Source organism: Filicampus tigris, chromosome 8 (genome assembly GCF_054856515.1).
Source record: "Filicampus tigris isolate MCC_2025a chromosome 8, RoL_Ftig_1.0, whole genome shotgun sequence".
Taxonomy (NCBI): Eukaryota; Metazoa; Chordata; class Actinopteri; order Syngnathiformes; family Syngnathidae; genus Filicampus; species Filicampus tigris.
Window position 1 is genome coordinate 10,540,302 of NC_141224.1, and position 13,320 is coordinate 10,553,621.

Below are 13,320 nucleotides of genomic sequence, written 5' to 3' on the forward strand. Positions count from 1 at the left end.
ACAGGTACTTTGATAAAATGACCAATATATTGTAAATGATCTTCCTTTCCAACATATTTTAGTGGTTTTACATTCATTTTGTTAAAACGGCATGCATTTATTCATATTTATAGTCTGAATAACTGTTTTCATCTTGGGCGTGGCTGACACTATTTTTACTTGCCATGACCAATTTCATCTTTTTATCAGCCCAGTGTCAAGTATTCACATTATTTGTTGTTAATAACCAACAGAAGACATGTCAAATCTTGCCGGTGAACTGTGATAAAAACAAACAGATAGAGCACAGAATACAAAGTCTATTTAGAAAAAAAAAATTTATTAGAACTGTTTTAGATGTAAGCGTGACAAGAAACCCAAACAAACTGATGAAAATCGATCTTGCAGCTTTAAAAAAAAAACAACACAATGCATATTAATCCATGTATAGAGCAGCGTTTAACAAAATAGTGGTACCGTGACACACACAGACAACAATCTGGTTCATAAAGTAAGCATTAAACAATTTCAAAATATGTTTCTTGATGAAGGCACTCAGGATAGATTCTCAAAACCTTTAGATATAAAGATACAAATAATACTGGCAGTAGATGAGGCACAAATTTGGTCCACGTGTTAAAAAGTGGCATTTGTGCAAGACGAGTACTTGTATTCAGTGATCATATGTCACAGCTGCAGGAAGTGCGTCACTCATCAGGGTGGATTTTTTTAAAGGGGACATCTTTTCTTCTTCTTCTGGTTGGAGACCTTGGTTGCCTTGGTAATGGCATCCATGACAAAGTTAGTGACGCACTTTGGTTGCTCTTCAGGAGCCACGCGGCAACAGCGGCGGGCGACAGGAGAGGATGTCTTCTTTGACGTACACATACTAACAGAAGTTTCCTCAACCTGTATAAGAAAATAACATTACAGTTTGAAACGTGAAGCCTCATAAGTCATTGATAAGATATTGTGATATTGTTCCCCTGTTATATCGCAGTTCACGCCATTACTACATCACAGACCTTTGAGCCATTCTTTTAGGGGGTTTAATTGTATACAAGCTGGTCTAAATTTAGAGTTGCATGCCTTCAGTGTAGTACAGCATTCAGGTCTATTAAAAGAGATAAAGCGTGTGATAGCAAGAAAACAAGGCAGAGGTCTCCAACTAAAAACAGCAATAGTCATTCCCACAGAGCAGGGAGAATATATGCCTGTGAGTATTGCTATGTGCAGTTTTTTTTCTATTCCAGACACTAACATACTACAAAGGACAAGGAAAACAACACCACAACAATCAAAAGTAAAAAACAACCCAAAACACATCAAACACAAATGCACACACGTACAAAAAATGCACAAGAATGTCAACGCAACAACAATAACAAAGATCAATGAAAATCAAAGGCCAAGGTATATAGGTAGTCTTAATTCGGACCTAAACATTTGTTAAGAACCTCCCATCTTCTATAATTTTGAATGTCATTGTTTATTGCAGCCATGTACCCCTTTAGTGTTCTATATTGCTGCAGAAACTTTTAAAGTTTGTTATGTTCAGTCAAAATCTAGTAATAGCTTTAAAAATAAACAATCATCCTAACAATATAATTAAGCAGAGCTGGGCATTCCGTCCCATTTTTGGATGGAGACAAGAACTCGTTTAAAAAGGATGGACTAAGCAAGGACATACGTAGGTTTTCATCCATCCCTCTAATCGTCCCAAACCGGGTCAAGTCCCGGCTGACCTGTTGTGTTGGGTTCTGTCAAAAAGCAAGACTGCCTTGCTAAGTCTGCACAACACTGGAGTGCTCTTTTTCATGCGCGTTCCCTCCCTGCAGTGTTTTTCTCACAGGCATAGTCTTCCCTCTAGTACTCTATTGCAGTTGGTTAATTGTATCAATTGGGACAACTCACCTTTTGGACAAAGCAAGGGGTGTGGTCTTGTGGTGACCGGGCACAGCATTCGTTCAAAATGCTCTTGGCACGAAAGTCATTAGGCAACCTGAAAGGAAGTCAAAATACAATGTTATGCTTTACTTCTTGCCAAGATAGCATTCTCGCCAAAAACCCAATCTATTCCGGGGTGGCTGAGCTTCTAGTTTTTTGAATTCGAGGCAAATTTAAAATGAATAAAAGAGAAATAGTCAAACTGTCATTAAAGGTTTATTAACTGTACAGGCACTATATTCAGCCATCTTATTTTTCATTAGGGCTGGGTGATTTATCAGTTTTATCAATTAATTAGAGTTTATTTGTCAAGACAATTATTTGGTTTTAATCAATATTTGTGCAGACAGGAGCTTGTTTACAAAATCACATCAACATATTGGACATTTTTGACCTGAATGATGTGCTTCGAAATCACAAATATTTCGCAGCGGTTATTGCGCAGCGCATTAAGAGAATGAAAGGAGCCGCTTTGATATCCACCGGTCTGTGCTCATCTGCGAAATGATCAACATCTGGTCCAACCCTCATCTGCACAGCTATACACAGGATTCACACCGTTCGCGAAAATAGTCATCAGTCTTTACTTTAATCCCAAAGATGTAACATAAAGGTGAGTCTCGTCGTAGAGATGCTTCACATAACTATATATATAAAATATTCTTACTTGTCAAATTTGCCATTGTTAGTGTTAAGACATAAAGGCAATAAATCATATCAAAGGTGTTAAATGAAAGTGAGCTGCGTTACTGCTCTATATGCTTTTTAAAATATCCTTATTTTTTATAATAAGTAGCATTAAACAAAAAGCCAAAGGAAAAGCAAAATAGTTGTTTGATACTCAATTTTGGTCCAAATCCGATTAGATTTGACAGGTTTTCCTGTTTTTTTCAATTTAAACACAATTCACATTATTTTGTATTTTGGTCGCCTGCAATCCACTTGTGGTGCATCACTTTGGACTTTGTCGAGATTATACAAGAAAGCAATCAAACAAGCGTAACTGAACTTACACTTTCTTGATGATCTTGCGGGACTGACAGATTTTAGGAGATAGTTCTTCCTGGGACAAGGTCGTGTTGTAAAGCGGGTCAGGAGATGTGGACTGGAAACAGTCGAGCCTATCGCTTGCTGTGCTGCCCAAACAACACTCGTAGTCAACCTTGCCGCCCTTCTTACTGGAGCAAAACCTGCCGAGTGCGTCGCGCCACTGAAACACAGGCAAACCATTACTGTGGTTATGGGGGAAAAGACAGAATAAAAGACAACATTCTTTTAGAAATTATTCCCGTCCTGCTTGGAGGAATTGTGTGACCATTGGAACTTTTGAAACTCATTGATTGGCCATGGCATGTGGGGTCACTCATGGGTCAGTTCTTGATCCCCTCAAGTTCAGTCTGTATATGTTACCTTGAGGTCAAATGCTTCATAACGCCAATGTTGCTTATCGTGCCACGCGTATGAAATGTGCTTTATCAAGCTGCCTTTTATAAATAAAATAAAACTAAATACATGAGCAGAAAGATAATATAATCAGGGGTAAAAGGACAGCTTATCTTAAATAACTAAATAAATAATAATCATTACACAATATGTAATTCCTTTTGTTTCATGCATAGTTTAAACTTCAACTGGGAGTGGCAAAAACAGCTTGCCTCTTTTTTTCCATTGAAGACGCAATATTATCCATAGGTGTGAATGTCTACATGTGACCTATGATTGAATGATGACAACATTGCTTACATGGACTTTCTCCAGGTTTCCAGCAACAGTCCAAAACCATGCATGTACATTAATGTACATTAATGGACCCTAAATTGTCCATAAGTGTAAATATGAGTGTGAATTGTTTGTCTATATGTGACCTGTGATTGACTAGGGACAAAACTTTAGTTTACCAGTGACTCTGAACATGAAAATGTTCAATACAATAGAATTAAATTCAAAATGTTGAAGTCTGTTGTCGTACCTTTTGCTCAGCACATATGAGCACGTCCTGGTTCTTCTTGCAGCACTGTTTATATCCCTTCTCCATACGATTAATGATCTTGGCCTGACGAGCCAGCAGTTCGTAGCCGGTGCTTGGCAGGCACTTGACGCTGTAAAGGGGGCGCTGCTTCTGGTTGCGACACAGCGATTCCACGTTATCCACGCTGGGTCGACCGGGGGGGAAGTTGATTTCACTTTTCTGGGAACCAGACTGTTGCGTCCCCCTGTTCTCACTGACGCCCGGTTGACTCACAGATGTCCTGTTGAGTACAGGTCATACCCAAATATTTACTGGAGTTTCCTAGATACATTAAAAATACATGTGCAGACTTGTTCTGTTAATCCAATTAATTTCCTTCATAGGATCAATAAAATGTATTTTTAAACACAGTATGTCTGTCCTTAGATGATTAGAACGTAGCATAAACCATTTACGAGAGCTGTAACAAATTGACTGCCTTTTGTAATAGATAACAAGGTCCAGTTTTGAATTTACTATACAATCTAAAAGTCTTTTTATATGCACTTGAATAATTTTGTGGTGTTGAACTGTTGTATTTCCAATATTTAAATTGGGCTTAACAATTATACAATAGGTTGTTGCACCTACTGATAATAGTCAACAATCTACATTACTTCTGCTGATCTTTTTCCCCCTCCATATCAAGGTTATTATAGTTAACGAAAACTAATGAAATAACTAAAACTGGAATAAGCATTTTAGTTAATGAAAAAAATAAAATAAAAATTAGAGTGCTTTAAAAAGCGATAATTAACTGAAATGACATTTTACATTTATGAAAACTAACTACCGGTAAAACTAACTACAATTGCAGTGAAAATGTCCTTCATTTTCATTCGGGGTTTATTTTCATGTATTTATTTCAGTACAAAAGAAAGAAGGTTGAACAGTCGTTTGGGAATTGTAGTATTCTGTACTTGATTACACAATATTTAGTACTTTTCTTTTAATCTTGCACTCAACAAATACGCCACATACACTATACGATAAAAACTAAAACTAAAATTAATACTAAAACTAACAACAAACAAATCAAAATAAAGCATTTTTGAAAAAGAATAAAAAACCATGAAAAACCGCTCTAAAAACGATGTAAAATTAACAGAAAAAACAAAAAACAAAAGTCAAAATGAAATGGACACCAACTACAATGAAAAAAAGCTAAACTATTATAATCCTGCTCCATACCTGTGACAAGTGTTTTTATCAAAGCTGAAATCGACTGTAGCGGGAAGCGGGACCACCGGTAAAGGCTCGGTCGGCTCGTAGCGCGGATTGGGAGAGTCGTCTTGGAAGCAGTCACGCCTCTGGCGGCCAGCCTTTCTGCAGCAGTGATAAAGTCGATCCTTGACAGATGAATCCTCCTCGCAGAAGTTTTCCACAGACAGTTCCCACTAGGCAGCAGAGGTCGTGTAAAACACATCATTGAAAGTCAGGATGTGCGCATAGTTGAGGTCACAAACTGGGTGAAAGAAAGCAGGCGCGCATTTTGCAGAAGGGCTTCATTAAAAGTAGTGGTGAGAGGAAGATTGTTTACCCTGTGGCTGCTTCACTAATGTGGGCATGCCAAGGCCTGTTTGCTGTGTCTGCGTGGGTGGTGGATAATAGGCTTATCATCACAAAGCCTTCCAAAATGATTGAAAACATGCGAGTGTCATCAAGTCTACAATGTAAAAGCATGCTTCTTCTTTTTTGGTTGTATAAAAATATGCTAAAACAAGAGTGCTACATGATCTCCAACTCTGTGATGCCATTAGGTTTAGCCATATATAGAATAGTAAACAAGTCCTCAAAAAAGAGGCTTCAAACTGTTTATTGCCACTCCCAGGTGAGGTTTACGGTCAAACTAAACATAAAACAAAGAAAACGGCACACTGAAGTAAACCACCTAACTTTGCCTTATGAAGTTTCCTCCACCTTAATGCTAAATCATAATGGGAGACGTGATAGATGTTCTAGCAAAACTAGCATTGATATACAATAGTTTTCAACCTTTAAACTAGTTCAAATTGAACAAAAACAGTGCAGCAACACATGCAAACACAGACAATGACGATATATATAATCTTTATCCTCGGCGAAGAACAGTTAATATTACCGCTTAGTTACGTCTTCCTCTGCGTTTCATTATTAAATCTATGCATTGTACTGTGTCTTATTAATGCATGCACACATACAATTAAAATTGAGCTAATGCATAAAATTAGGAAGCTTAAACGGTGAAATTCTTTACAATGTTTTAATTTATGTTATCACTGTATTTTTTTGTGAAGTACAATATTGAGTCCTATTTTTCTTGTCAAAAAATATGTCACAAAACTTTTTGTTGTTTTTTTGTGGAGCGGCAACGAATTGATGGCATTTCCATTCTTCTAATGGTAATGGGAGATGATTTAAATACTCATTAAACTCAAGGCACTCCATTTGTTTGTCCATCTGTTTGTGAGTAGCAGGCTACTACCTCCTGTTTATGGACAATGACAAACAGATGTGACTAGTTAATGTTTTACTTTGTCAAAATAACTTTTGCACAATTTGGTAAACCATACTTCCGCAAACACCCCTTTAAAAGACATCATGCCCCAATTAGTCGATGTGTATCAGCCACTTAAGAGAAATAAAACGCCACACTCGGAACACTGTTGCCAAACAAAACAGCAGCACCAATGCACGAAAAGAGTCACTTGGATGAATTAGTTTGAAGTCCTACAGCATGTTGCAAACGATTTTATAGTGTAAAATGCAGTAAAAGCGTCATCGGGAATTGTACCTAAAAAATGTATGTCGGGTTACTTGGAAGTAAGAGCTGGTATATTGATAGCAATGCATTGTTTTGGATTTTCTGAAGTGGATCATAAAGCAAGACAGCTGTGAAGCCTCACCGCCTGCGTGGCGCAGCAAAGCGTCGCCTCCGTCCCCCACGTCTGGTTGCCTGCGCAGCACGTGCTCAACCACGACTCGGCATTATTGACGGCACTCGCCCTACGCCGCAGCTGGCCAAACCCTGAGCGCGGGAAGTAGGAGTCGGGGTAGCGAGGGCGAAGGTCTCCATGGAGACAGATGGCTTGGAGATTATGGGAGGTGGGTCGCCCGAGCGGGAACTGAACGGGGTAGTCGAGCATGGGGATCTCGGAGCGGAATCCAACACTTGGACGACCTTTGGGGGAAGAAAAAAATCAAAAAGTTAACTTACCTGTGACTTTAGATCAGGGCTGGGCTAACTTTTGTTCTCGAGGGCCACAGTTGATTTTTAAAACTGACAAATGGTAGTCAAAATTAAAAAAAAAAAAAGGTTAATAAATTAATATTATTTAATCATTAACAAAAATAAAAACAATAATAATGTAAGTTTTTTCCTCAATATTGAGATTGTGTTTTTTTCAAGATTTTCATCCATGTTTCACTTCTCGTGTTTCTTCATCCCAACAAGCAATAAATTAATCCGTATTACAATAAGCAATGTCAGATGTATTATACATCGATGTTTTAGTCCTATAGGTTGGGCTTGCACTAAAACAAAGACAAATGAACTATGAATTCACATGGATTAATTCATCTGACAGTTAATTACCTTTTTTCACTTGACTGACAGTTAGAAAACTAAAAACATGACACAGTTTATACAATTAAAGATTTTATGAAGGCCACAATTTGACCCAGGAAGAGATTAATTTTGTCATTTCCTACGGTAACTTTTTTAAAAACATGAACAAATCAGATGTTAACCAGTGTCCTGAAACAGATTGTGTTGGACCATAGAAGTTCTGATGTAATCGAAACTGTTAAGAGGAAAAGAAACACATACGTCCTCTAGGTGAAAAGGATGCTGGTCTGGAACCTGCAAAAAGAAAATAAAGGCATTAATAATAAAAACATATATATATATATATATATATATATATATATATATATATATATATATATTATTAAAATATTTATTCAATATATTTGTATACAGTATAGACAGCCCACCTCTCCCTCTTGGAGTGTCCAATTTTTCTGGCACAGCAAAGTCTATAAATGAAAAAGAACGTAATGTAATGCCTAAACTGGATATTGTCCAATTTTTGTGATTTTCTTTCTTTTTACATTTCCTTCGTTTATCAGGTGAATAATTCAAAATATTGCAGCTTCATACTTTTCAATGCACAGTGTGCTATGTAAAAGACAAACAATGGCAACAATAAGGATGATAAGACAAAATGGTACCTCTTGTATCGACCAGATCTGACAAGTCTGCCTCTTGCTGCATCACAAACGATTCCGGTAATTGCATCTCTGAAAGACAAACATTCTAATTGCGATTTTTTTTTTCCACCTCAGTATTGAGATTGCGATTTAGTATGTGATTATTTTTTGTCCATGGTCCTCTTCCAATGTATTTTTAACAAACAAAAGCAATAAATAAATCTGTATCTTTCAATTAAAGTTGTTCACTTAGTAAACACTTTCACTTACAGTCTTTTAAGCATTCATTCACTATGACAACGTCACAAAATGAAACCAAACAAGTTTAACGAAAACAAAAGTCAATAAGGCATTAATCAGGTTACACAAATAATGCAAACAAATCTGTGGTTTAATCACTTTTCATGTTTCATGAAAGAATGACATGTAAAGATGTGGACTGCACTTCCAAAGCACTGAATTTATCCAGGCACTAAAGTAAAGCCTACCGATCACCCAAAACAAAGCAGAGGTTTCTTTTTTCGTTTCGACGTTGCGATTTGAAATCGCTTTGTACTACGTTGCAATATCGATTTGAATTCGATGAACTTTTCAGCTCTAGTTACGACAGAATCCTAATCCTAAAGACTTTACAGTCTCCATGAAAGCAGCATGGTAACAAATACAAATACAATACAAATACAAATAGGCAGACATGCAAAGCACTACTCCATCATGCTGCCTAAAAAACAAAAATGTACAATGAAAGTGCTTTTGTACCCAATAGCCCCAAAATAGTGTGAAGCATAAGTGCCGACTCGTCAAAAGTCCCACGCATCCCCTAATTGTCCCTGGCAAAGATTCTGCACTTGCATGTAAAATACACACCCACCCAACTCACCTTGCATGATCGCGCCAAGGTCAAAGGTGACCTCGCGCTGTTCCATGTTGCGCTCATCTGGAAAATTGGAATCAAAAAAGAGAGAGAGAGAGAGAGAGAGCAAGAGTGAGAGCAAAAAGTCAGACGGTTATGTAACGGCGATGTTTTGTTTTGCAGTCAAAATATGAGAACGGGCCAGACGGCCAGGAAGTATTAAACTCTTTTACTAAACATGCTGTGACATTTCAACATTGTTGATAACAAAGTAAATATTTTTTTTTAAATAATCCTATTATGGCAGTGCTGACTTCTCATTACTGTAACATTTTATCATTAATTATAACATAAGTTTACACAGCCCTTGTGAGCTACCAAAAAAGATAAACCATTTAAAAACTTTTCCCACCATTTTTGGCACCTATAACCACCTAAAGATGATTTATTTTCAAATCTTTCCAAAAGTTGACATAAAAACAGACAACCGAGATTATGTGGTCAGACCACAGATGAGACCTGCCACCATTTAAAATGCCCCTTATTACACCACATTCATTTCAATTGTTCTAGCAGGCTTTTCCTGACATTCTTTTTTTCTCCTCAAGGTCTTGTGCTAACACTGACTGCTATTTGGAACTGCTCATAATTCCTTCCCCATTGACTAAGGCTCCAGTTCCAGTTGAGGGAAAAGAGCCACAAAGCCCAATGCTGCCCCCACCATGTTTCACTGTCGCTATGGTGTTCATTTGTGATGACCAATGCTGTGTTTGCGCCAAACATGCGTTTTGGAATGTTGGCCAAAAATGTGACCTTTGTTTCACTGGACTATGTATGGCAAAATCACCAAAGGCCTGCACTGTAGGCACACGTGTAAATAATTAACCAACAATTTATTTTATTGCAATCATAAACTGAAACGTTTGATAATTTACTCAAAAAATATTAATATACTAGTACAATTATTAGACTTATACTAAAGTATAACTACCTTTACTAGTATAACTAGTAAAGTGTTACTTAATAAATTGTAAACAAAATTAACTTTTAAGTATACTAATACAGTGGTACATTGGCTGTTTTTCGAGTCGTTGCTTGTTCTTGAGCTTCAGATATGTTGTCGCTTAAGTGAAGCGCGCAAAAAAAATTTGGGCACACATACGACATTTTCGGCTTGTCCCATTGTACAGTAAGTACACTTTATAAAACCAACTTGTTTCGTTACATTCTCTTTTATTATGTTTTCTAAAATGCAGTGCAATTTTTTTTAAATTGTGGTGTTTTTGGGTGGTCTGGAACAGACTCGTGGTATTTAACATGATTTCAATGAGCAAAATTCATTTGATATGCATTGGAACCAACACTACCTCAAATAGCGAAAATCCACACGTAATTAACACACGCATAAAAAGGTTTGTAATCGTCTGTAGATGCCACAAGATGGTGGCACAACCCTTTATTTATTTTTTTTAAATGAAGCTCCTCCACTCACTTCAATATGCTCCTTGCATTCATGGTGCCGCAAGATGTCGCTAAAACAATATTTTTATTTGCAGCATGCACGGCTTTGGCCTGTGCACAAAAATATGATCGAGACAGATCGTTATATATGATGCGGAAAATTGCCCAATTTCACTTAATTAGGATGAAAATTATTAATTTTCACCAAATGAATATTGTATAGTATCTATGTTCCTTTATCTATGCCAGCGACACATAGTGACTGTATCCACGTTTAGTTACAGTTTTATTTGTTGACGAGCCATGGGATATTTGTATGCCTTGGTTCAAATAGGTTGGGAAGCACAAACTAGTTTATAGTACCATATAGTTTGTTTTTGTTTTTACTACATTTTCTTTGCTATGTCTATATGATAAACACAAACATAATAAATAACAATATCAATATGAAACTAAATAAATACAATATAAAACAAATGGAATTAGTGATAAATATACAATATGAATATTAAACCTGGTTCGTGTGCAAGTAGAAATTTACATGTGCTGAGAAAGGGTCCAATGGCTAACCAAAATGGAGGCTGGTCATCATCCAGGAAGAAAACATGACACAACAAAAACAACAACAACAAGAAGTAGCGAGAGACAGCGCAACAAGTTCGTATTCATTTACCATGGTCGGCCGAAGCCAGCAGAACCAAGAGAGCCCCAACAGCCGCGTGAAGTACAAGCCAAGACGAGCCCATGGTCGCCAATGTTCCTCCTGCCGGTGGTAAAGTCGAGTTAGGAGCAGCGAGAGCAGAAGCCGGCCTGGAAGCTCACTCGGCAGGTTAGCGCGTGCACTCAGACCCGGTGTGCGGTTCCACAGATTCCGCAGTGCCGTCCGTAACTGAGCTCGGCCAGCACCGAATGAGCCGTTTAATGCATGTTTTTCTTTTTTGGGTGGTGTGGTGGTGACATGAGGCGGAGAAAAAAGGGGGGGGGGGGTTGCGGTCACGGTGGGAGGGAAGAAGTTTTTGAACATGACTCATCATAAGTGATCAAATCTTACTGGGCCTCTGGTATGTAAACGACTTAAGTGGACTAAGTTGTTATCTGAGAGCAACATGTATGCACATGACTCCTTCCTACTCAATTATTTACTCACTTTTACAAACTCTAATTGATTTGTCACTCCCACTAGTTTCTAAGTATGATAGGCCATTGTTTTTATAGGAGTAAATCATACTACTGTACTACAGTACTGCACTGTAGCTTTTACATGGCAGCTAAAGATCAAGATAAAGTATGGAAATTGGGGTGATTTGATATTAGACAGTAAACAGTGACACCACAGTCACTTTATAGCAGGTTGTAATAGTTGGCAATGATTGAAGTTCAAAATAGAATACGGCAATGGGATTAATATGATAATAATGATAAAATATCAGTTTTCTGTCCTTTTCCTGCGAATGTGTCCTTGAGCAACGCACTCCAAAGGTGTACCATCTAGTACATACATACTTGTTTCTTTACACTATATGACTTGATATTCCTGTGAGAGTAATTAAGAGAATTGAGTAAATGTTATGAGTAAGTATGATACGTTTAAAGACTACTGGGGTGATTTCTAACTCTAATAAACTGTTTTGTTTTTTCCTTTTGCCCCAATGGTGAGCACACTTCTTGACTGTATCTTTCAACACCACATGCTTCTCCTCAATAGACAGCGTGCACGGAGGCCAAGGACTCACTACATATACAATATTCCGGTAATTGTCTTCGGAAAAGTGTCGTGAACTCTTAACCTGTGACTCATCTTTATATTCTAAAGTTTAGATAAGCACGCCATTATTACCACGATGAGTCTCTTCCACGTAAGTGGACGTTTATGTTATGCATGTCATCAACACTCCTGTGTTTCGCTGTACAGTGACTATTAAAAATGTGACCAAGATGACTCATTTAAAGAAACGTTTTAAACCATTAATTGGACCTTTACAACTACATTTTTTTAAATTTTCTAATTGTCATGTCTCATTGTTTATCTTAAGTTCTGTTTTTATTCTTGTCCTTGATGCTATCTTGTCTGCATTTATTTTGTAACAATTGTTTCCTCTGGTTTTAAGAAAAAACAAAATAATTATCTATCTATCTATCTATCTATCTCTCTCTCTCTCTCTCTCTCTCTCTCTCTCTCTCTCTCTCTCTCTCTCTCTCTCTCTCTCTCTCTCTCTCTCTCTCTATATATATATATATATATATATATATATATATATATATATATATATATATATATATTTTATTTTATAGGGGAAGTGAAAAAGTGAGGTAATGTGGTTGCGTAGTCACCCCGTGGTAGTGTGCTCATCCTTGGGTTGTAGCCATTTTCACAATTTACCAATCACATGCAAACTCATGTTAAATTGGAGTCTGTTAAATCAGAACACGAAATGAACCAAGAACTACTACTGGTGTGGACAGATGATTTTTCCTTCTAAAAATATTTGTGGATTGCATGACCCTGATCAGAGGAAAGTGTGTGTCCATTTAACATGAGTTTGAAGGTGATTGGGTCATTCAGAACAAAGCCACATTGCAAATTAGAAGAGGGTGTGCACAATTGTGCAACCACTATCTGTTTTATTTTTACTTCCCCTCTCAAAATTGTTTTAATTTTTATTCACGCGTAAAAGTTATACGTAAAATTAACAGTGGAAAATGTTTTGAAATTATTTATGATCTTATGTCTATTTTTATATATCACCTAAAAAATTGCTTTTGAAAAGGTGTGTGTAGACCTTTTATCCCCACTGTATGTAACCTGATTCGAGACGCTTTCTTCAAGGCCTTTAAATTCCTTCTTATCGTGAGCCCAGGGTTGCTGTGGCCTCCCAGATTC

At 37.2% G+C, this 13,320-nt stretch overlaps 1 protein-coding gene across 1 annotated transcript; it reads right to left on the reverse strand.

Annotated features, from left to right (window-relative positions):
* Positions 1-298: 298 nt before the first annotated feature.
* Positions 299-11,386, reverse strand: ecm1b (extracellular matrix protein 1b). The gene is made up of 11 exons (XM_086039090.1): positions 11,113-11,386; positions 9,006-9,062; positions 8,147-8,215; positions 7,910-7,951; positions 7,743-7,775; positions 6,820-7,094; positions 5,126-5,331; positions 3,896-4,175; positions 2,940-3,136; positions 1,894-1,981; positions 299-888 (listed from the first exon to the last, which is right to left on the reverse strand). Exons 1-11 carry the CDS (start codon positions 11,183-11,185, stop codon positions 709-711), a joined length of 1,500 nt encoding a protein of 499 aa, XP_085895216.1. The 5' UTR covers positions 11,186-11,386; the 3' UTR covers positions 299-708.
* Positions 11,387-13,320: the final 1,934 nt, after the last annotated feature.

Bases quoted from the DNA above. Each gene is read 5' to 3' on its own strand.
- ecm1b (XM_086039090.1), bottom strand. From the start codon at position 11,185: ATGGGCTCGTCTTGGCTTGTACTTCACGCGGCTGTTGGGGCTCTCTTG. The intron at 7,776-7,909 runs GTGGGCTGTCTA...TTCTTTTTGCAG, and splicing joins GGACACTCCAAGAGGGAGAG to GTTCCAGACCAGCATCCTTT. The intron at 3,137-3,895 runs GTACGACAACAG...CCTGTGTTTCAG, and splicing joins TCATATGTGCTGAGCAAAAG to TGGCGCGACGCACTCGGCAG.